This window comes from Dipodomys spectabilis, unplaced genomic scaffold (genome assembly GCF_019054845.1).
Source record: "Dipodomys spectabilis isolate Male_0828 unplaced genomic scaffold, ASM1905484v1 ptg000436l, whole genome shotgun sequence".
Lineage (NCBI taxonomy): Eukaryota > Metazoa > Chordata > Mammalia > Rodentia > Heteromyidae > Dipodomys > Dipodomys spectabilis.
Window position 1 is genome coordinate 2795208 of NW_024871113.1, and position 25653 is coordinate 2820860.

A 25653-nucleotide genomic window follows, 5' to 3' on the forward strand; every position below is an offset into this window, starting at 1 on the left:
CAAAGATCAATAGAGGCATTCATGGAATCCATAAACAGACAGCTGAAATAATCCAGGGAGACCACAAAGGGAATGCTGAATGGAGCCCATCAGAAGGAATGGGAGACCAAGGAAACCATAACCAATCAACTAAGTGATTTGAGAATAAACACTGAAGACCAAATTAAGAAAGTAAAGAAGTTCATACAAGATCTAAAAGAAAGCTCCAACAAAGAATTTGAAGTCATCAAAGCTGACCAATTAGAAGGAAAGGAAATAAAAAACAAAGTAGAAAGTCTTGATAGTAGGTTAGACCATGCAGAAGATCAAATCTCTGGGATTGAAGACAGCCTAGAAATTACAGAGAAAGAACATACAACTACCCAAGACAAACCCAAGAAATATGATATATCTATTCAACATTTGGAAGACATCATTAGAAGGCCTAATCTGAGGATAATGGGTATAGAGGAGCAACTAGAGACAGAAGTTAATGGTCTAGGAAATTTATTTAACAGGATCCTAATAGAGAACTTCCCAAACATGCAAAAAGATAGGCCTGTTCAGATACAAAAAGCTTTTATTTATTTATTTATTTTTTGGTCTGGTCGTGGGGCCTGAACTCTGGGCCTGGGCGCTGTCCCTCAACTCTTCAGCTCAAGGCTAGTGCTCTACCACTTGAGCCACAGCGCCACTCCCGGCTTTTTTCTTTTTGCTTATGGGTTGCTGAGGAATCGAACCCAGGGCCTCATGCATGCAAGGCAGGTGTTCTACCACTGAGCCACCTTCCCAGCCCCAAGATACAAAAAGCTTTTAGCACACTAAAAGACCAGACCAGAGCAGGACATCCCACCATCACATTGTAATTCACACAGGAACAATTCAGACCAAGGAAAGAATCCTTGATGCTGTCAAGGAGAAAAGAATAATCACCTATAAAGGCAAACCAACTAGAATAACCTCAGAGTTCTCAGCAGAGACAATTAAAGCAAGAAGAGTCTGGAATGATGTATGCCATGCCCTAAAAACAAACAATTACCAACCAAGAATATTGTACTCAGCTAAACTCTCATTCAAAATGGAAGGTCAAATAAAAACCTTCCATAGCAAAGAAAAACTGACACAATATATCTCCACCAAACCAGCTCTTAAAAACCAGATGCTTAAAGATGTCCTACAAATAGAAAACACAATAAAAGCCAAGAAACCACAACAAAACTGAAAATCCAAGAACCATAAGAACAAATCAGTTGTCACATGGCAGGCAGATTAACATGGCAGGAACTACCAAACACCTCTCAGTCCAAACTCTCAACATTAATGGACTTAACTTTCCAATTAAGCAAAATAGATTATCTAGTTGTATTAAAAAGCAAGATCCTCTATCTGCTGCCTTCAAGAATCACACCTTGCCCATAAAAACAAACATATTCTGAAAGTGAAAGGCTGGAATAAAATCTACCAAGCAAAAGGCCCCCATAAACAAGCAGGAATTACAATCCTATATCGGATAAAGTAGACATCAAATTGAAATTAGTGAGAAGAAATTTAAAAAAAGGTCACTACATACTAATTAAGGGATCTCTCCAAGAGGATATTACAATTCTAAATATCTGTTCACTAAATAACAGAGCACCCAAATTTATCCAAGAAACACTACTTTCCCTCAAATCTCACATAGATCCAAAAACATTAATTGTTGGGGACTTTAACACATCACTATGCCCACTAGATAGAACAACTCAGCAAAAACAACAGAGAAACTGCAGATCTAAACAAGATCAACTAGATTTAACAGACATCTACCGAATATTTCACCCAGCAGCTTCAGAATACACATTTTTCTCAGCAGCACATGGAACATTTTCCAAAATAGACCAGATTTTAGGTCACAAAGCAAACTTGTCCAAATTCAGAAACATTGACGTTACACCTTGCATTCTCTCAGACCACAAGAGAATAAAATTAGAACTCAATACCAAAAGCCACCAAAGAAAGTCCTGTGATACATGGAGGCTAAACAACACACTATTGAATGACCAGTGGGTCATGGAAGAGATTAAAAATGAAATTCAAATATTCATGATATTCAACAAAAATGAACACACAAATTACCAGCTCTGGGACACAGCAAAGGCAGTACTCAGAGGAAAGTTTATAGCTCTGAGTTCCTACATCAACAGATTAGATCTATCTGAAACCCACAATTTAATGAGACATCCAAACCTACTTGAAAAACAGCAGCAAGCTAAATCCCAATCCAGTAGATTGAAAGAAATAATTAAAATTAAATCAGATTTGGGGGCTGGGAAGGTGGCTCAGTGGTAGAGCGCTTGCCTTGCATGCTTGAGGCTCTGGGTTCGATTCCTCAGCATCACATAAGCAGGAAAAAAAGCCAGAAATGGCGCTGTGGCTCAAGTGGTAGAGCGCTAACCTTGAGCTGAAGAGCTGAGGGACAGTGCCCAGGCCCAGAGTTCAGGCTCCACAACCAGACCCCCCCCCCAAAAAAAATTGAATTAGATTAAATCAGAATTAAATAGAATCCACAAAAAATCATAGAAAGAATCAACAAAATGAAGAGTTGGTTCTTCGAAAAAGTTAACAAAATTAACAGACTCTTAGCAAATCTTATCAGAAAAAGAAGAGAACACACCCAAATAAACAAACTCAGAAATGAGAATGGAAACATCACCACAGAAACAACCAAGTTTCAGAACATTATGAGGGAATACTTCTCAAACCTTTATGCTAATAAATTTGAGAATCTGGAAGAAATGGACGATTTCCTAGCAAATATCAACATGCCAAAACTAAACCAAGATGAGTTAAACCAACTTAACAGACCCATATCAAGCATTGAAATAGAAACAGCCATAAGCGACCTCCCATCTAAGAAAAGCCCAGGACCAGATGGATTTAACGCAGAATTCTACAAGGCCATCAAAGCAGAACTCACATCAATACTCCTCCAACTCTTCAATGAAACTGAAAGAGAAAGTTCACTACCAAACTCTTTCTATAAAGCCATCATAATCCTCATCCTAAAACCAGGCAGGGACTCATCAAAGAAAGAGAACTAATTATATTAAGTGAAGTAAGCCAGGCCCAAAGAAACATAGGTCCCATGGTTTCCCTTATTTGCAATATCTAGTATATGTATGAGTCAAACGGAAAAGGTCAGATAATGTGATGTCAGGAAAATGAACCCTTAGATATGTATTTTAATGTTTTTTTTTCTTTCATGCATGTGTTTCTAACGCTTTTATAAGATTATCTCTTTGTTGCTTTGTATGTCCCTCCCCCACAGTATAACCCCTGCTTTCACTATATTTGATGTCAGTATAACTTGTGGAGGAGATGGGGAAAAACCAGTTGTTTAAGGATACAGGTGGACCTGTTGCAACAATGAGAAGAACAAGTTGTCATGTCCAAAACGAGCTTTACAACATCGGTGCGGGGGGGGGGGGGGGGGGGGGGGGAGGGGAAGGGGGGGAAGGAGAAGGATTGGGATTGGGGGGGAGGGGGGAGGCTGGGAAGGGATGTGAAGGGTAAACCAAAGGAGGAGGCTGCAATGCTTGGTAAGAAATGTACGCATTATCCTGCCCATGTAATTGTAACCCCTCTGTACAGTATGTTCACAAATAAAATTAAATTAAATTAAAAAAAAAAAAGAAAGAGAACTATAGACCCATTTCTTTGATGAACATCAATGCAAAACTTCTCAACAAATTTTGGCCAATCGACTTCAACAATTCATCCAAAAATTATCCTACACCACGATCAAACAGGATTCATTACAGGGATGTAAAGCTGGTTCAATATACGCAAATCAATTAATATAATTCATCACATCAACAAGAGCAAGGATAAGAACCACATGGTTATCTCAATAGATACAGAAAACATATTTGACAAGATCCAACATTGCTTTATGATGAAAAATTAGGAATCCATGGAACATTCCTCAATACAATAAAGACTGTATATGACAAACCTACAGCCAGCATTATACTTAATGGTGAAAAACTAAAGCCATTTCCTCTTAACTCAGAAACAAGACAAGGATGTCCACTCTCTCCATTTCTCTTCAATTTAGTATTAGAATGCCTAGCTACAGCAGTAAGACAAGATGCAAACATAAAAGGGATCCAAATAGGGAAAAATGAAGTGAAACTCTCCCTCTTTGCAGATGACATCATCTAGTATTTAAAGAATCCCACAGACTCCACTCCCAAATTACTCAAGCTGATTCAAAACTTTGGCAAAGTAGTAGGGTATAAAATTAACCCTCAAAAAATCCATGGCTTTTCTGTATGCCAACAATGAGAAGAGTGCGGCTGAAATCAGGAAAGCAACTCCCTTTGTAATAGCCCCACAAAAAATAAAATACCTAGGAATTAACTAAAGAAGTGAAGGACCACTACAATGGAAACTTAAAAGCCTGAAAAAGGAAATCAAAGCAGAACTTAGGAAGTGGAAAAACCTCCCGTGTTCCTGGATCGGAAGGATCAACATCGTGAAAATGGCAATACTTCCAAAGGCTATCTACAAATTCAATGTAATATCTCATTCTTCGATGAAATAAAAGAAGCAATCCAAATATTCATATGGAACAATAAAAGACCCTGAATAGCAAAAATGATCCTTAACAGAAAGAATAGTGCTGGAAGAATATCAATACCAAATTCAAACTCTACTACAAAGCCATAGTAATCAAAATAGCTTGGTATTGGCACAAGAACAGACCTGAGGACCAATGGAATAGAATTGAAAAGCCAGAAATGAACCCACAGACATATAGCTACCTAATCTTTTGATAAGGGAGCTAAAAAACTAGAATGGAAGACAGCTTCTTCAGGAAATGGTTCTGGCAAAATTGGTTAAATACCTGTAGAAAACTAAAGTTAGACCTTTATATATCACCCTGCACCAGAATAAAATCAAAATGGATAAAAAATATCCTTGAAGTCAAAGCAGATACCCTGAAAACATTACAGGAAGGAATAGGAGAAACCCTAGGTCTCCTAGGCACAGGCTGAAATTTTCTCATTAATTGACCCAGAATCACAACAAATAAAAGAAAGGTTGGACAAATGGGATTGCATGAAATGAAGACATGACAAAGGACATAGCTAGCAAGATCAATAGAAAGCCTACAGATTGGGAGAAGATCTTCACTAGCCATACAACGGACAAGGGTCTCATATCTAAAATATACTTGGAACTCAAAAAATTAAATCCCCCAACAACAAATCCTCAAAAACACAACTGCCCAATAAATAAGTGGACTAAAGACTTAAAGAGAGACTTCTCTGAAGAAGAAATAAGAATGGCCAATAGACCCGTGAAGAAATGCTCAACCTCTCTAGCCATAAAAGAAATGCAAATCAAAACAACATTGAGATACCACCTTACCCCAGTTAGAATGGTTATAATCAAGAACTCTAATAACAACAGATGCTGGAGGGGATGTGGCCAAAAGGGAACCCTACTGCATTGCTGGTGAGAGTATAAACTTGCTCAACCACTTTGGAAAGCAGTATGGAGGTTCCTCAAAAGACTCCACATAGAGCTCCACTATGACCCAGCAATCCCACTTTTGGGGATTCATCCAAATGATCACAGACGAGACCATACTAAAGCTACCAGCACAACTATGTTTATTGCAGCATTATTTACCACAGCTAAGAACCAACCCAGATGCCCCTCAGTAGATGAATGGATTAAGAAAATGAGGAATATATATATTTACAATGGAATTCTGTGCCTCCATCAGAAAGAATAACATTGCCCCATTTGTTAGGAAATGGAAAGATTTGGAAAAAATTATATGAAGTGAAGTAAGCCAGGCCCAAAGAAACATAGGTCCCATGGTTTCCCTTATTTGCAATAACTAGTATGTGTCTGGGACAAGTAGAAAAGGTCAAAAGCTATGCATATGACCAGATAAGATGATGTTAAGCGAAATGAACCCCAAGACAGGGACACAAGTGTTTTTTTTCCTTTTTTGCTATTGTTTCTAACGTATTTATAAGGTACCATGTGATTTTTTTTGTTGTTGCTTTGTATGTCCCTTCCCCATGGTATAACCCCTGTTTTCACAGTATTTGATGCTGGTATAATTTGGGAAGGGGAAGGGAAAAAACAAAATGTTTAAATAGGGATACAGGTTGACCCATTTTTAACAATGAGATGTAGAAGACACTATGTTGCAAAACGAACTTTACAATTTGGGCAAGGGGAGGAGGGGGGGAAGTTGGGGTACCTATACTTGTGGAGGTGGGAGGGACGGGATGGTAGGGGAAAACAAAGGAGGAGGCAACTCATTACCTTGCTCATGTAACTGTAACCCCTCTGTACAGTATTTTTACAATAAAAAACTTATTAAAGAAAAGAAAAAATATTACTAACACCCTCTACTCAACTGGAAAAATACTCTAAAATGATTTGTTCACCTGTCTCCTGTCCTACTGTTGAAACTGGTCTCAGACTTTCCCATTACACATTCATGAAACTCTTCTAGTCTGAGCAATATCATGGACATAGGAAAGGTCTGTGAATTTTAGGATCATGTCACGTGGACATATGTTTGGCATGAAAGGGGTAAATAAACTCACTGTTGACAAAAGAAAATAGAAAGCAAATTAAGTGCAGGATAGTAGAAAAGACAAGTCAATGCAAGAACAGATCTACATGAGAAGTAGTACATTTTAGATTCAAGTTATAAGTTAAGGGACACTAAATTTATATTCAGGTTTATGCTCTAATTACCACATCTGTATAGAAAGTCTAATGCTAACTGTAAAGGCCTCAATCTGCTTCCATCATTTTCTCATTTGTTAGCTTAAATATGACTATGTTCTTTGAGTGGAAGCAAAAGGATGAATAAATCAAACTCCAAGGCTAACATTTTGGAATTTGGTTGGGTTTTTATTTCCTTTCTGACAAATTTGTTGATACATTTGTATTAAATGGGCTTAAAAATCTTACTTAGGGATCTTTTAATTTTTAACCTCTATTTCAGTTAGTATGTTTAAGACCAAGGATTCTTTCCATAAAAAGGTCAAAGATGCCTATAAAATAAAGCACAACATTCTATGTAAAAATTGTCAAATCTTTCTGAGGCAATCTATTAATGCCTTCAGTGAAATGTTACTTTGGATCTTTTTTATTTTCTGGTCATGGGGCTTGAACTCAGCCTACACATTGTACCTGAGTATTTTTTGTCAAAGTTAGCACTCTACCACTTGAGCCACATCTCCATTTTCAGATTTTTTGGTAGTTTATTGAAGATAAGAGTCTCCTAGACTTTTATGGCAAGGCTAACTATGAACCATGATCCTCATATCTCAGCTTCCAGAGGAGCTAGGATTATAGGCATGAGCCACCAGTGCCTGTCTGGATCTATTTTTGAGTCATCAAAAGATACATAAGGTTTTTTTTTTTCACTTGAAGTCCTTATTTTAAGTGGTGATGGCTTTATTACAAGTACAGTGAAACCCTACTACCAACCCTCCTATAATTATCTTATTAAATTATAGGGGGCGCAGGGAAGGGGGGAGATGGGAAGGGATGGGAAGGGGAAACAAAGGAGGCAACAATGCTTGATAAGAAATTACTCATTATCCTGCCCATGTAATTGTAACCCCTCTGCATGGTATTTTCACAATTTAAAAAAATGGCTTAGTTAATGTTAAAGTACAAATCTGATGACACTTACGTTCTGCAGAAGATTATCTTTGTATTACATTTTTAATATAGTTTATGAATAACCAATAAAGCAACTTTTTTCACTTAAAAATTATATTCCATAATTTCCCATCAAAAAAAAGGAGCTAATAATTTGTTTTCTCCCTTTCTTTTTAAATTTGGTTTACAGTGAAGTAAGGAGGCTGAGTGTAAGTAATTTCTTAAAGCCATCTTGTTGCCTCTTGCTGGGCGCAGGGAATTCTCCAGGCAGTGCTGAAAAGCCTAGATGCTTCACAGAGGCCATATTGAATGTAGATGTCTAGCTCAAGGTGACCTAGGAGGGCTCTGCTTCAGAGAAATGCAGATATCACAGCCTTAGAAAAGCTATGCATATAGAGAATGTTCTGGTTCTGCATTGATTAATCCCCTAAATCTCTTGACTCACCAGCCTCTGAGTAGCCTCTAAGCATACCTTATATGGAAAGTTGAGGCCTATCTTTCCTAGATGGAAAAGTTCTGCTGGACCGGAGTATGTCCATTTAAGGTCTAGCATCTTGTCTTCATGGTGGGGGATGGTGAAGCCCACCTCCCTCAGGTGATGGGCATATCTGGATCCCTATAGACAGGGGCAGTCACTTGGCTGATAGGTTACTGAACCTGTTAGTCCAGTGCCTGGGAAGGGAGTTTCCTGTGACCCTGACCCCTGGCCTGACCCTATTTAGAAACAGAACAGTACAGATGTCATCAGGCCATGCCCTGTGTCTCCTCTTTCCTGCTCTGTCTCCTGTCTCCTGGCTGTCCACTGGCCACCATAATATCCCACTTCAGCTCTCCATTGGAACTGAATTGGTTTGTTGATATTATTTTTGTTCTTTCCTCTCTGGCCTATTTCCTAACAGTATTAAGTGTGTTGCCTGCAGGCCTTTGTAACAATTGACTGCCTGCAGACTGCTAGTGCTCTAATAAAGACTCCAAAATTCAACTTCTCAAAATGTGGCTTCTCTGAATTCTCACCTTACAACAACAACAGCTATCTTATGTTACAATCTTTAGTACACCATGTTTATTACCATAACAAATCATCACAACACCTGCTTAAACAACACAAATATGGACTCTTACATTTCTGTAGATCAGAAGCCCTCCATTGTTTTCACTGGGCTAAAATCAAGATATTATGGAAGTGCTAAAGGAGAATGCTTTCTTTCACTCATGTTGTTAGCAAATTGCAATTCCTCTACTTCCTTGGTGACCATCAGTTCACAGTTACTTATGGTTCCAATAAGTCAGCCACATTCCTTGTTTCATGTCCCTATGCTTCTGTTGCCCAAGGCAGCAGCAAGGTGAATCTCTCATATTTCAACCCCTTTTCTTTTCTGTAGTCCACCTTCTAGCATTCTTTCCCAATCTTCAGGATTTATGTCATTGGTCCCACCTGGGTATTCCAGGAGACTCTATTATAAGGACCTTAGTCTCATTTTTCTCTTAATTATTTTTGTTGTTGTTGTTCCTGGAGTTTGAATTCAGGGCCTTGAATTTACTAGGCTGGCATTCCACCACTGGAGGGAGAGTCCTCCCCTGATTTTTTAATGGTTAATTGGTAATGGGGTCTTGCAGACTTTTCTGATCAGGCTAGCTTCAAACTGTGGTTCTTCAGATCTAACTCCAGCTTCTCTAATAGCTAAGATTATAGATGTGAGTCACTGGGGCCTATATGTGCCATGATATTAATCATATTTATAAAGTTCCTTTTTCAATATTAAAAAACATTCAAATATACTGAAGAATAGGGATTTGAGCATCTTTTGTGATGTTTCTTCTTACCATTCCAGGAAAATATTTTGAGCATGCTTGAGCTATCAAAATAAATAAGTAGCTAGATATTAAATATATAAATAAATATTGAAAAAATTCCTTTCTTGCTTATCTATTTCAGTATCATTTTAATAAAAGATTTGGTCCATTGTTAAAATCATTAAAATATTTCATCTTCCACATTGAATAACTACTATTTGACAACAGGAAGATAAATATTTGCTAGGTGAATTCCAACAAAAGCCTTGTTATATTTGGTAAACAAGATTACACAATCATAATTTCAAACGTACATTGGCAGTACTTGCCTTCATTCATGTCAGCCAAACATTAACACTGAACTTAAGCCAGTTGACAAAATTAAACCAAACTTTCAAATAGTTTTGCAAAGCACAAAATGAAGATATTAGAAAAAAATGGAACTATTCATTGCCACCATAAAATAACACTTCATTGGGTTGGGAGGGATGGAGGAGAATGATGAAAGGGATGACATCAATCAAGACGCATAAATCAAGATGCATTGCACTTTCATAACGTGACACGTTGATTGCTTACCCCTTTGTACAATTAAAGATAATAAAAATAAAGTTTAAAATACTGAATAGTTTTAAATGAGTAGAAAAAGGAGTTTCAAAAATTTTACATGTTTTTTTGTCTTCATCTCACTCTGTAAAAAGTTTCATGTTTTTAATAGACCGTCGAATTAGTGTAGCAACTATGTTATCAAATACATTGCATTAATAAATATCCATTACAAATAAATATATATCTATCTAAATTTAAATACATTATATATTTAAGGATGTAGAAACAGTATATGATCTAAAACTTTACTTATCACTGTAAGCCATCAAAAAGATTAAAAATCATTAAGCAGCAAGTTCATATTAAATGCATTCAGTTACACATGTTACACATGCCAATTAGTATTATGCTATTACTTTGCAATAGTTTTGCAGTGTCTGAATCAGATCTAGATTTGTCATTATTTCAATTAGCCCTCAAAAATATGATAAAAGATTATTAATAGGGAATCTAGAATTTTTCCATTTGGAAACTTTAGACAAACATTTTTAAACACTACTTGCAATTGCATAAGTTAATTTTAACAACTGAACTCTAAAAGTTACAAGGTTATCTGACATTTGGCTTTTCCCTCTGGACAGTGTGGGGGCATTTATTTGTTGCTATTTTAAACATCTCTTTCTTGCTTGCTGTAAAACATACAAATAAAAACTTCTAAATATATTAACAACTGACAACTTCTAGTTATTTTGATTTTTTTATGGTTGGACTTTTATTTCTTGTAACTAAAAACAAGGACTCTGAACTCTGTCAGGAGCCAAATTGTACATATTGTTATGAAATAAGAAAGGGATAACAAATAATGCTCCTAATGTTATTTCTATTAGTGCAATACACTTTCCTTGTTATTTGTTTTATTTGGGTTTCTTGATTTAAGATTCTCTTTTTGCTTGTGGATTTGTGTCTAGCAGATACACTTGGCATATTTTCTTTAAATGTATAACTGAGCCCCCTTCACTTACCAAACTATTCCCTGAGCCCCAGAGCCGATTGGCTTCAGGTTCTGGTAACGCTTGAGAACTGTGAAGGTTGAGTCTCCAACTTCCACACTGTAGAACTGGTTGTCCACTTTGCTTTTGCTCATGTTGTAATGTTTGGCAATATATGACACATCCACTTGTTTATGGAATCCCTGTTTAAAAGAACAATAAAACATGAGACAGGTAAACTACAGAAGTGATAAAAGATGCAGAGAAGTCTGTTGTCTTAACTATTATTTTTTAATGTTGAACCATCTATCATCTAGGTCAGAATGACTTATGCAAGTTTACCTGGAGAAAAGAAAAAGCTTAAAATGCGAAGAATTTTTTTCCAGTATTAAAATTACTTAAAATTATACTTGATATACACCATCTTTTCTGAAGTGTCTCATTAAAGCCATTTGTATGTGAAACAAACACATATTCCACATATACTGGTTTCAAGGACTATACTTGACCTTGAAGGATTCAAGTAAATAAGAAGGTAGTCACCAATCATATGAAGAAGAACAAAAGATTGTATCTAGAGCCTTTCTCAGAAACCAGAGAACACAAACTAACATGTAGCTTCAATTAGTTTAATCCTCATAATTTGAACTTAACAGTATTGACTTCATTTTTTTTCTCATTTGTACCAAAAAATGTCATTATCTTTCAGTAAGCTTTGGAACTTTTAGTTCAAATTCCTGTTCTTCTAAAATACCACATGACACTTTTTCTTTTAAATATCTCACTGGTTGCATTTTCTGTTAATCTTTAAGAAAAGTTCATCTATCATTGACATTATCCATGACTATTTTTTTTATCCAAGTATGCTCTTCTATTTTATTTTATTACACAAATAAAAATAGAACAATGGAACAATGGTGGTAAAATATGAAAATCCACTACAAGAGCCTTGAGATTCTCTCAAAAGTGAGGTTGATTTGAGAGTAGAATGTACATGACAAGTGCCAGCCTACGATGTGGTTAGGTATGGTGTCAGCTTCAGTACAAACACAAACAAGCCTCAAACAATCAAGCAAACAATAAATTAAGGATCTCTGTTGTCCAAACAACAAAGTAGAAAATTCAGCTAGTTTGCAAATGGAATTAGAAAAGACCTAAAATCTGGAAGGCAGTCTATGGGACATAAAACAGGAAATTAAGCAAGTCAGTTAAAAAAAAAAAAAAGAGCATTGCATTGCTATTTAAGCAGAAAATAACAGAGTTTAGAATTTAGAACAAGACGGATTGTATTTAAACAGTCATTGATTTCAACCTCAATACCAGGAATTGCTCTCCACACTTTGTTCCATTTCTACTCTAGAACTGTTGTCATGAGTAGGCCAGCATGCTTAAAGTCTTGCTTTTTTGCTTCCTGTAAAAGCTTAAAATAAGAAAATAGAAAGAGTCAGGAATTGGTGGCTCACATCCTATAATCCAAGTTACTCAAGGATCTAAGTTCTGAGAATCATGGTTCGAAACCAACCCAAACAGGAAAGTTCAGACATGAGGCTCTTATTTCCAAAAAAAAAAAAAAAAAAAAGAAGTGGAGCTGTGGCTCAAGTGGTAAGGTGACAGCCTTGAGTAAAAGCTCAGGGACAGCTCCAGGACCCTGAGTTCAAGCCCCAAGACCACTACTAAATAAATAAATGTAAAGAAAATAGAGGGAAAAAAAAGAAAAAGAAACTTGGTGGCTGGGGGAGGGGGGAAGGGAGGGAGGATCAAGTGGGGGGAGGAGGGGGATGTATGGGAAGGGATGGGAAGGGGAAACAAAGAGGAGGCAACAATGCTTGATAAGAAATCTACTTGCTATCTTGCCCATGTAATTGTAACTCCTCTGTACGGTATTCTCACAATAAAAAAAAAGAAACTTGGAGTTATAGTATCAAATGGTTTAATCTGCCAAAAATGAAATGGTAGAGTTATTTCAAAGTTGCAATGACAGGGGTTAGGTTCTGACCTTTGTTTATTTACTTTAAAATTCAGACCACCTAATGTCCTTAGTACACATTAGCCTCATCCAACATAGAAACCTTTCCCTTTCTCCACTTTGTCCTCTTCGCTGTTGAGGAGTAGCTTTCCCAAATGTACCGTATATATGTGCTAATGGCATGCAATGAGCCTTATGTTCCAAATAAACTGATTTAAAAATGTATCTTAGCACCACCATCCCCTTTTGGATGTGACTGTAATGTTCTAGTTACCCTCAGTCTACATCACACTTGAACCAACCTGCTGGTGTTCCTTTTCGAACACTTCAATACATATTCAAAGGAACCAAGAAAGTTTAAAGATTCGTGCCACTTCCTTTTCAGAATCTAAGAGACACTCTAACATTTACAACTGTTTAATCCAGCAAACATTGAAATTATGTATGTGTATGTATATACATGTGTGTACATATATGTGTGTGTGAATTATGTATGTGTATATATGTGTGTGTGTACATGTGTGTGTGTGTGTATGTGTATGGTTTGATGCTGTAGATACAACAAAAACAAGCTAGAGTCCCTGTCTAGACTGAAGACAGTAAAATAAGCAAATAGTTAAAGGACAGATGATATATTTTAAAGAACAGGTGCTAGTCAGACACCATTGGCTCAAACCTGTAACCCTATCTACTCAGGAGGCTGAAATCTGAGGATTATGCCTCAAAACCATCCCAGATAAGAAAGTCTGTGAGACTCTTATCTCCAATGAATCACCAAAAAGCTGGAAGTAGAATTATGGCTCAAATGGAAGAGTGCCAGCCTTGAGCAACAAAACTAAGTTATAGTGTCCAGGCACTGAGTTCAAGCCCCAATAGCAGTACAAAAAAAACCCCTAAAAATAAAAAGCAAAAGTAAATAAAGAGAAAAAGAATAGAAAAGGTATTGGAGATAAACTGGAAGTAGCATATATTGCCTGCATTTATTATCACTGATTCATTAAAGTACATCCTATGTACAAAGCAACTGACACATGCCAAGTCACTGGTAGAAAAGTGATCATATTTAAGGGAAGATTTGATTTGTGTTTTGTCCAACTAAGAATATTTCGAGACTTTCTTTCTCACTGATTCTCAGATGTGAGTGTACATATGAACTGTCTGACAAGCTAAACAAAATGACAGATCCTGGGCACAACACTTGAAGATTCAGATTCAAGCATCATCATAGATCCTGGGGACCCAAAGATCATAGTCCAAGAGTGATTCTGATTAGAGGATCAGACTCTGAGAAAAGACTATATAGAATAACCATTCTCAAAGAGCGTGCCCTGGAACACCAGTTTGCATCTTGGAAACTTGTTAGATGTGCAGATACTCAGCCCTGTCTCACATCTACCAAGTTAGGAACTCTGGGAGTGGTACCCACAATCTGGTTTATTAGCCCTTTGAGTATTCAAATACACACTGAGAGCAACACACTGAAGTGGAAGGGAAAGCCTAAAGACTAATCACCTAATGGTGGTTCAGGCTTGCCTGAGATATTGAAGAATGAAATATTGACTATGCAGCAGCAGTAATGTTTTTCACCTGCTTCAATGCATTCCCAGTGGCTCTATGAACTGCTAAATTCCAGGATGTCATATGAATCACAAACAAGGTATAGTAAGGAGGAGCCCACACATCAGCATGCACGTGCAAACCAGAGTCCAGAGAACAATTAGTTCAACCATACACCTCAGATTCAAGTTTTTCAACTGCCCCAGATTCAAGAAACAACAAAGGTTTTGTGTTTCGACAGATCAACAGTTAGCTGTGAATGATGAATGATAAAGTAAATCATTTCATTTCAGCAATTGTTCACATTCCCAAGAAGTATCTAGTAGTTTTTTACTTTTTCTGATATATTCCTAAAACTAAATTTTCCATATAATAGAGATGATATATATTTATATATATGTATGCACTTGGTGATAGCTTGGTATCTCAATTAAAATAAGTGCAGTTCAATAATGAACACGTGGGTTCAATCCCAGAACTATAGGAATTATAGAGCATATCCACCAATTAAGAAAACTTTCATTCAAAAACAAACAAAAGACAAGTGCCAGTGACCCACACCTGTAATCCTAGGTATTCAGTAGGCTGAAATCTGAGGATAGCAGTTTGAAGCCAGCCTGAGCAAAAAACTCCCTATAAGACTCTTATCTCCAATTAACCACACGAAAACTCAAAGTGGAGCTAAGGCTCAAATGATAATAGAGTAACTAGCCTTGAACAAAAGAGCTCAAGAACAGCACCCAGGCCCTCAGTTAAAGCCTTACGACGGACAAAATTTTTTAAAAGAACCAATAAAAAGCCACATAAATAACATTTCCTGACAAATATTCACAAATTTATTTACTTGATGATCACTTATTGCTATTCCAGAGCATATAACTTTTCACAATGAGAATAAAAACATCATTACACAGTTTGTGACTCCACATGTAAATCCATAGACATGGACACACAGAGTCACACCTACACATACACACAAGCGCAAGTACTTTCTTTATACATAAATTTGCACTAAACTTTGCATAAAATCTAGAAATTAGAAAGTACATTCTTGACCGTATCTCACATCATTGGTGGTTTATTTTAGCTATTTAAGCAATAAGGCATGGAGGTAGTAGGGTTGGAAATGTTCTTGGATTCATAGCATAACCAAGAACTTGATGGCAAGTGTGATATGTTCAAGAACTTCCTCCACATCCCATCTGTGCCCCAAGCTCACAAACCTAAATTTGAGCTTTGAAAAGTTGAGAACAGACTTAATATAGAATATTTTATTACTTGGCTTCCATGCAATCTTCCTTGTCATGACTATAAAGTTCAAATATAAACTTTTTTTTTCTGTGAAAATTGCCAAAGAAAATATCCCCTTAAGCACAATAGAGAATAAAACTGCCAATGCTAAAAATAATTTCTCTCAAATTATACGTTGGTATTTCTTGAGTACAGGTCATAGGCAAAATAACGGGGGTGACTTGAACCCAAGAAGAAAATAACAAAAACAAAGCTGTGCTGGGAAGCATAAAGGCCAGCAGTTGGGATAAGACACATGGTTTCTGAATGTGTTTTTATCTTTTTATTTGGTTTTGGGTTTGGTTTGGTTTTGTGACAGTACAGGGGCTTAAATTCAGGATCTTATGCGCCCACTTAGCTTGTTCACTCAAGGCTGGCTCTCTATAACTTGAGCCTTACCTTCACTTCTGGCTTTTTGCTGTTTAATTGGAAATAAGAGTCTCTTGGATTTGTCTTCCAACCATTATCCTCTAATCTCAGCCTGCTAGGATGATAGGTGTGAGCTACTTGATGCTTTGGCTTGAGATTCTCAAGTTTTAACATAGATTAACACTACCTGGGGACTTTCACCACTGAGCCTTCATGCAAAGTTTCTGATCAGTTTGGCATCTAGGACCAAAAATTTGTATCCCTGACAAGTGCTTCATTTTGAGAATCATCTTTTCAGAGAATGTTGGATAGGAGTTGTCACCAGTCAGAGAGTACTAATGAAAGAAGCAAAACCTAGAAGCAGTTCACAAAGGTTGTGGAAGTAAAAAGCAATGCGTGGCTTTCATCAGTGTTCCCACTTCCTTAGCAAGCTCAGCTGCTACAGTCCCCAGATATGCTTTCCTATTTACAGATGCAATTCACCTGACCAGTTTTCTCAGTTCATGAAAAGAAGCATTCCATTACTTATTTATGTTGAATTTACACTAAACCCTTGGGACGAATATATGAAATTCACAGATACTTAAAAATGGAAACAATGCCTCTAGAAAAAATTAGGATATACTAATTAAGAGTTAGCTACTTGAAAGGTATATTCTATTTTAAAAATTATAAACTATCATAGTGGTAACTTCTGGAAATTATGTGGGTTGAAATGATTATAGGTTTGGAATAGTTTATATGATTAATTTAAATTATTTTTAAATTAATTCTTCCATTTAATATAAGGGATATTTAAATGACTTCATTATTTCTAGCTACATAATCCAATTTTCTTTGCAACAATTCAAAGCAAACACATTTTCTCCATTTCTCTGCCTGACCAAACAGAAAAAAAAAACAAAAACAACCTTAAAGCTAAATTCCAGTAAGACTTTACTACTATTGGCATTCGTAGTCAGAAAGGTTATCTGAATGTAATCTTTTCCTTGAAAAAGGCTACATTTTGTACAGATGTGAAAGAAAAGGCATATAGCAATAACTACTCATCAGCACCATCATCAATTCATCTGCTCACCTACTGCTGAGTGAACTTACATAGAAAAGTGCCACGTTACTAATCTTATCATGCAATATCAAAACTCTTGATTGTATTTTTCAGACATAATAACCTATGATCCTCCTCATATTCATTTGGGGGTGACTGTCCTATGATATTGCTAGTCAGCTTCTGAGCAAGAAACTAAGATTAAAGAACTTCCAGAGGTTAAACATTCTTAGTTGCTTGTGAATGAGATAGCCAAAAATTATAACCAAGCCTAGATCAGTTCTTCCCTTAATAGCTATAAAACCTTGAGCAAGCCATCTTGTAATCTCATTCATTTATTATTTACATCCTGTATGGTACCATAAAGGATTTGTACAGCTCATTGTAAAAGATATAAGAATCATAAAACCATTAAATCCAGTTTTAAGAAAGAATGTTAAATAAAAAAGATTGAAAGATGACAGTTTTACCACAAGACAAGTTACAAACATCTACTGCCTTGAACACAAAACTTAATATGTTCTAGGACGTCAAAGGGAAAAAATAATGGCAAACACAATAGTCTGTGGCAAATTTTAACTCATTCATTTCATAAATTATAAAAATTCATAGGATAGAAGATAATTCTGTAGCTCTTACCTTTGGAGAAATACATTTAAAAAAAGCTTAAAATATATGCTTATAAATAAATATATGTAATATGTATATATGTATGTAATATATAATAATAAATATATGTAATATGTATATATATACACACACACATATATAATCTTCAAGTAGTTGTACAAAGAGGTTCAACAAATCAGTTTATAAGAACAATGAATCCTTGTCAATATCACCCTTCGGTGCTAGTACTAGAACTGAACACAGGAAATGGAAATTGTCCTACTTTTTGGTGGTTAATTGGAGATAAGACTTTTTGCTTTTCTGTCTAAGCTGGTCTTGAACTATGATCCTTAGATCTTGTCTTCCTATTAGCTAGTATTACAGTCATGAGCCACTGGTGTCTGGCAGTACAATATTTTTTTTAATAGAAGACCCAGAAGTATGTTTCATATGATTTAATCTGGTATTTACTCTTTGTGAGAAGAGGAAGAAGCAAAGTTGGGCCAGTATTAGTGCTTACCTACTATAAGTGCACTCTGTGCTCTACTAAGCACTTGAAGTTTACACTTAGAACTGATAAGATTTATATTGTTATCCATGAATTCACTGTGAGTTTTCCAATTACAAATTTGTATTACCAATTAATACAAATTAAATTTTGCTCAATTCTAAATTATGATTTGTTTTTTTACTAACCTATGTACTAGTTCATCTAAAATAATTTATTGGTTTTCCAATTATGAAATAAACTACCACAGTAGAGCTTAGAAAACCAAGAGAAATGAATAAATCTAGCCAGGCTTCTCTGTCAGTTGTCTTAGCTTAGAGTTTCTTTGGAAAAGCACATTAAGCAGCTGCAGGTAGAAGTAGACAATCTTACATAAGTAATGGGAAGGAAATTTAAAATGCCTGATTCCCTTCATTAGTAGGATACTTATAGAGTGTTTACTGCATGATACCCATAATTAAGGGTCTTTTGAATAGAGAATTGATCTGTCTCAATAGAAAATCTAAAATGGATTAGGTCCAAAACATACCTCCACAGGATTAGTCAGTAAGTCTGCTGCTGTATTCTTTTGGTATTTCCAAAGCCATGGTTCTAACCATTGACACAAATGATGTTCAACTATATATGCTACAATTCATATCCAACAAATTGACTTGCTTCATGATGCACTCCAAGTTTGTTATGTGAGGCCAACATCAACAACACACCATTCTATATGTTGTGGCAAAACACCACGGGCTCAATCCATTTTAAATCTGAGTCAAATACATGTGAGTTTTAAAAGGAGAGATTGGAGATAATTCTTTTTTTTTTTTTTTGTGGTGGTGGTCATGGGGCTTGAACTCTGGGCCTAGGCACTGTCCCTCAGCGATTCAGCTCAAGGCTAGCACTCTACCACTGGAGCCACAGCACCATTTCCCATTTTCTGAGTGGTTTATTGGAGATAAGAGTCTTTCAGTCTTTTTTTTTTTTTTTTGCCAGTCATGGACCTCAACTCTGGGCCTGGGCGCTGTCCCTCAGCTCTTCAGCTCAAGGCGAGCGCTCTACCGCTTGAGCCACAGCACCACTTCTGGCTTTTTCTGTTTATGTGGTGCTGAGGAATCGAACCCAGGGCCTCAGGCATGCAAAGCAAGCACTCTACCACTGAGCCACCTTTCCAGCCCTGGAGATAATTTCTTAATATTTAGGATTTGATTTTCTTTTACCAAGAGCACATTTCCCCACTCTGTATATCCTCCTCCCTTCTCTTTTTCTCTTTCATGTTCTGTTGTTTGTTTGTTTTGCTTCTTTTTGTTTTGTTTACTGACTTTTTCAAGCCAGTAATAGGGCTTGAATTCAGAACATCAAAATCTGGCTGGATTTTTTTCATGTTTGTTTTTTTTTTTTTCCTTTCTGTTTCCATTTGCTTCAAAGACAGTGCTCCATGAATCTGCACATAATCCACATAATATTTTCCAGGCTCTTTTTCACTTAGACTAGGGTCATGGGACCAGTTCTGACCCATGACCTCCATGCAGAAAAGCCAGGTTCCAGCTAACTGCTGGCAGTTTCACATTCTGGTGTCTTACTGAGCATGTCCGAAGATTGCAAGAGCTGAAATCCTCAAGTCACAGATGGTAGAAATCTGATTTCCTAAGTCACCAGAGAGGTAACCTATCTTGTTAACCTGAACAGAAATTTACATGATAGTAAATAAATTTTCCTTTTGTTTCAGGCTGTTTTCATTAAACCAACATTTAGTTTGGTCTTATAATACAGCAAGGTCAATGCACCAAGCTCTGTTCTAGACACTAAAAACACACTCTTGAACCCATGGCATTTAACATTAAAGTTTCTCTTCAAGGGTTTAATACCACAATGATGAAACCTACTAAACAAGCACATTGAATTCCACACTTTTCAGTCTATATATTTCCAACTTGTCTAAGGGTAAAAGAACTATAAGATAGGAAATTCTAGCTGACTTCACATCATTAAGATAGAGAAAAATGCCCAGGATAGTAAATAGCAATTAATTTTTTTAAAAATTTTCCTTAGGATAGAGTACAAGATTAGGAGAATAAAAAATCATTTATGGACAACAACTGACTTAGCTCTAAAATATTTCATTGTGTTATTAAAACAGGAAATTAGACTTTGTCAAATGCTGCATTTAAGAATTTGGAACTTGAGATTCAGGTGGACCTGTTGCAACAATGAGAAGTACAAAATGTCATGTCAAAACCAGCTTTACAATGTCGGTGGGGGGGGGGGAAGGGGGGAATGATTGGGTGGGGGGGGGAGGGGGAAGGCTGGGAAGGGAGGTGAAGGGTAAACAAAGGAGGAGGCTGCAATGCTTGGTAAGAAATGTATGCATTATCCTGCCCATGTAATTGTAACCCCTCTGTACAGTATGTTCTCAAATAAAATAAAATAAAATTAAAAAAAAAAAAAAAGAATTTGGAACTTGAAGGCTCTGTCTTTATATGCACAATAAGGAACATTATGTTTAAAACTTCATTTTCCATTTATTATTTGTTTCCTCATCTGTAAAATTATAAATGAATTAATTGGTGACAAGCTTAATAGTTTTACAGCTTAAAGATCTTGGTTTTCATCTATTTAAAGATGAATTTCTAAGCAGTGGGTTTCACTTAGTGGAAAACCACTTGCCTTGTAAGCTCAAGTACCCAAATTCAATCCCCAACATGGTAGCACAATTTGATGGGACACAACACAATAAAATAAAGTGAATTAAATAAGTTGCATTCTATAGCTAGTTTGGTCTTTCTTGTAATGTTTTAGTGATATATAACAAACTTAGAATTCCATTTTAAGGAAAATGAGCTAATGAAAAGTTTAATGGCACCTTCCATGTTGGAACTGGTTTGAACCCCAAAGAAAAGTGGACCTGCTAAAAATGGTAACTTCTGCTCATCATACTTTCAGCCTTAGGTAATCCTTGTTCAGAAAACAAAGCAGTAACATTTAAGAAATTGCTTACTTAACATAATGAGCTAAAATAGAACCAATAAGGTAATGTTCCTCCTGTAAAGCATGACTGAAGGTCACTATGTAATGAAATCACAGGTCCTTTTACATCAGAACTACTTAGAAAATGGTAACTAATAACCTTATTTAATCTGGTTAATGTTCGGATTATATTTAAAATTAATTATCCAGCTATTTACATTCAAGTTAAGCCAATTCATCATAAAGTAAAAAGTCTATTTTGCACCTCAAGCAAACCAGAACTTAGAATGACTCTATACAGAAACATCATCACAGAGCTGAACTTTTAAGACTTTCCAATATTCTCTTACTTAATCTGAGCAGCACAAAAGCAAAATCTATGCATTAATTGAAATAGCTCTTTAATAAATTGTTTTTAAGATCCTCAGTTAATGAATGGCCAGAAAATCTCCAGCTTATAAATAGACCTATAGCACTAAATTTATTATTTCTAAATTTATATTAGCTGTATTTTCTTGTAGGTCTAAGATAAAAATACAAGCAACACATAACAAGTCAATATAGCACAGAAATCTCAGTGATTTATTTCATCCTACAAAGTATGCCATTCATCCTGGGTTTTTGTCATCCTTAACAGTCATGCAAATGAAAGCATAAAGACTATAATCTTAAAAAGTGACTACAAAATCAAACACTATGTAACTTCTATATCAAAGCCGATACAGAAAAAAGCATAGAAAAGAGAGCCACTAAAAGGAAAAGCTATCTATGTTTCTGTCTTACATGAAAGCTAAGTTTTGAAAGAGATTATAGGTTTGCATCTCTGAAATCACCATCATTAGCTTAGAAAACACCAATGTCTTTAAATACATCCATATTCAGCTTCCTGGTACCTTTAAGCCATATTTTTATCCAGTCAGGTACTAAGTTGAATTTTTAGAGGGTTGCAGGCATCTTTCCCAAACTCTAAACTACACAAAGCATGCCATGTATTTCACAAGCCATAAAAAATGGTACGTAGTTTACCTGTTAGATTATACAGGTTTTCTTTTGTCCTGCTCTGCCAAAACACCTTTTCCTCCAATAAGTTATTCCCTGTGTTGGTTTCAAAGTCTTTATTCCACCGAGGGTGGCCATCCAATCAAGCATAAAAATTTTAATTGGATATTTTCTAAGTCTTTGAACTAGAAACATCACAGGCTCATCAAGTGAAGTAAGTTGCTCAAATCAAGTTACTTTAAATTCAAAATGCTTTAACAAAAAAAGGACTTTTTTTAAACCATGTAATTCTGAAATAAGGTTTAGTGGTGTTTTTGAATTGCCCTGGATACTAGTAATTGAACATATCTCTTTAAGTGAAGCAGTTCTGCAAACATGCCAGACATCTCTTGCTCTCTCTCTCTCTTTTTTTTTTTTATGAATTCCCTGGTTTTCAGTTTCTTGGTTTATAAAAGTCTCTAAAAGCGAATGCATCTCATAAAACATTTACAAATTGTCTTGAAATTTCCAGAGTGAAGAGGAAAATAGTACCAAAACTTAGCTATAAATTAGTTGCAGTAATTTGGCTTAAAAAGCCAAGTTTACATTGATCTGGCATAACCATATATACACTGTGCTTTTGTTCTCTGGACATTAGAGTATAAAAGAAAATTTATTGACAATCAAATCATCTAGCCATATTTTATATCGTTTAAGAGAAATATTGCTTTACCTGGAAAATTCAGCATGCTGAATCTAGGCCATCATATGTAGAAGGTGCCATTCCTTCTACACTCCACCCCCCCCCCCCCCCCCCGGAAAAGGTTTTTTTTTTGTCTGTTGTAGGGCTTGAACTCTGGGCCTGGGCACTGTCCCTCAGCTCTTCAGCTCAAGACTAGCACTCTACCACTTAAGCTACAGTGCCCTTCTGGTTTTCTGAGTGGTTTATTGGAGATAAGAGTCTCACAGACTTTTCCTGCTCGGGCTGGCTTTGAACCATAATCCTCAGATCTCAGCCTCCTGAGTAGCTAGGATTACAGGCATGAACCACTGACACCTGGCTCAAAAGTAATTTTTTTTTAGTTAAAGAATAACCTTGGTTATAACTCCAACTGAGAATTCCATTGTTTTTGGAATATATCTTTTTTTTTTTCTTTTGGTCAGTCATGGGCTTGAACTGTGGGCTTGGGCGCTAATCCCTCAGCTCTTCAGTTCAAGGCGAGCACTCTGCCGCTTGAGCCACAGCAACACTTCCGGAATATATCTTTCTTATATTACTGATATCCTACAGCATTCTAGGACTCTTTTCACTCATAATTGTTTTATAGATGTTTTGAGTTTTTTAATTATCCTTATTTTAGTATCCTTAAATATTCTGAATTAAATTCAGTTGCTACTCCAGTCAAAATACAGCATGTCAACAGAAGATATGGAAAAGATGCCAACAGATGTTTCACCATAAAGAAATGATGAATGGGGGTGGGGGGAGGATGGGAAGGGATGGGAAGGGGAAACAAAGGAGAAGGCTACAATGCTTGATAAGAAATGTACTCATTATCTTGCCCATGTAATTGTAACCCCTCTGTACAGTATTTTCACAATAAAAAAAGACATGATGAATGTTCCAAGCAATAACTATGCTAATTACACAGATTTGATCATATATACATATATACTATTTTATATATACACACACACACACACACACACACACATATATATATATACTGAAGCATCATGTTATATCTTTAAATTAATACAATTACTATGTTATTTCAAAATAAAAATAAAATGAGATGAGATTTGTTTAATGGCTAAGATCTCAAATTCCAAAATAAAATAGAATTGGATTTTACCATAATACATTTACTGTGAAGATTAAATGAAGTAAAACCTTAATGATTTATTCTTTCATTTCCTTTTACATTGTAGACTGACAAATTATAATTATGTGTGCTTATTTGGCATAAAATGATGTTATATGTATACAAGGTAGAATGATTAAGTCAAGCTAGTTAACATATCCACAACACACCACACACACATATGTATGTATTGAGTAAATGAACAGTGAAATCAATAATCAGCCATTTACAAGGAACTTCTTAGCATTAAAAATCATAAGGATCTATACAAAGTTTCTGTGCCATAGCCAAGAGGAAGACAAATCTTAGCTCAGATCTTTTATTCCTAACTCTGCTTAAACACTGTTAGATAATTAATTTGAACCTTTTGTGTCTCAGGCTTTGTCAAAATCAGGAAATCATTTGAACGTATTCATAACTCAAGTATAAGTAAACACTTAGAGAGATCAATAAGTCACTATTAGATACTTGCTACAATAATAATAATAATTTATGAGTAGCAAAATAATCAGAACATAATTGAACTTAAATACAGTTCTGAGATGAAAAGATATTGAAAAGTCGCTTTGATTTAGAAAAGCAAACAATATATTTAAATGTATGCAAATATACATAAATGTATTAACCAAAATATAGTATTTGCGGGGGGGGGGGGGGGAGGCATTCAAATGGCATAATTCCCTAGAAAAATTAACAGTCCAACAAAATGAATATGAGGAAACTGATACATCAAAGGTGAATGAGAGGGGCAGCATTCAGGGGATGGAAATTGAGAACAGGGATGAGGAAAACGATGAAAGGAATGACACAGGTCAAGATACATTGGATTCATAAGCCGATTTGTTGAATGGCAACTACTTTGTACAACTACTTAAAAATAATAAAATATAATTTAAAAATATAATAATGATGTACTTTTTTAAAGGATAAAAACAGTTTTTTTAATTGACAAGGTGATGTACAAAGGGGTTACAGTTACATAACTAAGGTAGTGATTACATTTCTTGTCTAACTTGTTACCCCTTCCCAAATTTTTCTCCTTCTTTCTCCCTCCCTAACCACATCCCCAAGTTCTACAAATCATTTCCAACATATTGTCTTGTGAGTATCACAGTGACAACAGGGATACACAAAACACAAAAGAAAAAAGAAATCACGTAATACATTGAGAACCACAACAAAGTAAAACCTCCTTTGTCTAGTTCTTGGAATTCATTTCGCTTAGCATCATCTTCTATGGTCATATGTACATAGCTTTTGACCTATATCATCTGCTAAGTTTATTAAAGGATAAAAAGTTTTAAACATTAAAAAAATTAAATTTCTACTTGGGAAATAGGATTTTTCTGCTATTTTAATTTTCATTCTTTCATTAAAAGAGTATTTATTGAATATTTACTGGATGATGACCAACTTTGGAGCTTAGAGTCAAGGTTAAGATTGCCTCTCACTAGCCCTGGCCTTGGCCCATAGGCAGCACCACTGGGAGACACAGACACAACCATGAACCC

The 25653-nt window shown here is 35.8% G+C and overlaps 1 protein-coding gene across 3 annotated transcripts in view; it reads right to left on the reverse strand.

The window, feature by feature from the left end:
- Mapk10 (mitogen-activated protein kinase 10) overlaps positions 1-25653 on the reverse strand; it is a 317866-nt gene that overhangs the window by 134483 nt on the left and 157730 nt on the right. For all 3 annotated transcript variants that reach the window (XM_042668407.1, XM_042668409.1, XM_042668408.1), the window contains one exon: positions 11034-11203. In XM_042668407.1, coding sequence (XP_042524341.1) covers positions 11034-11203 — 170 coding nt within the window. The remainder of the gene's footprint in view (positions 1-11033; positions 11204-25653) is intronic.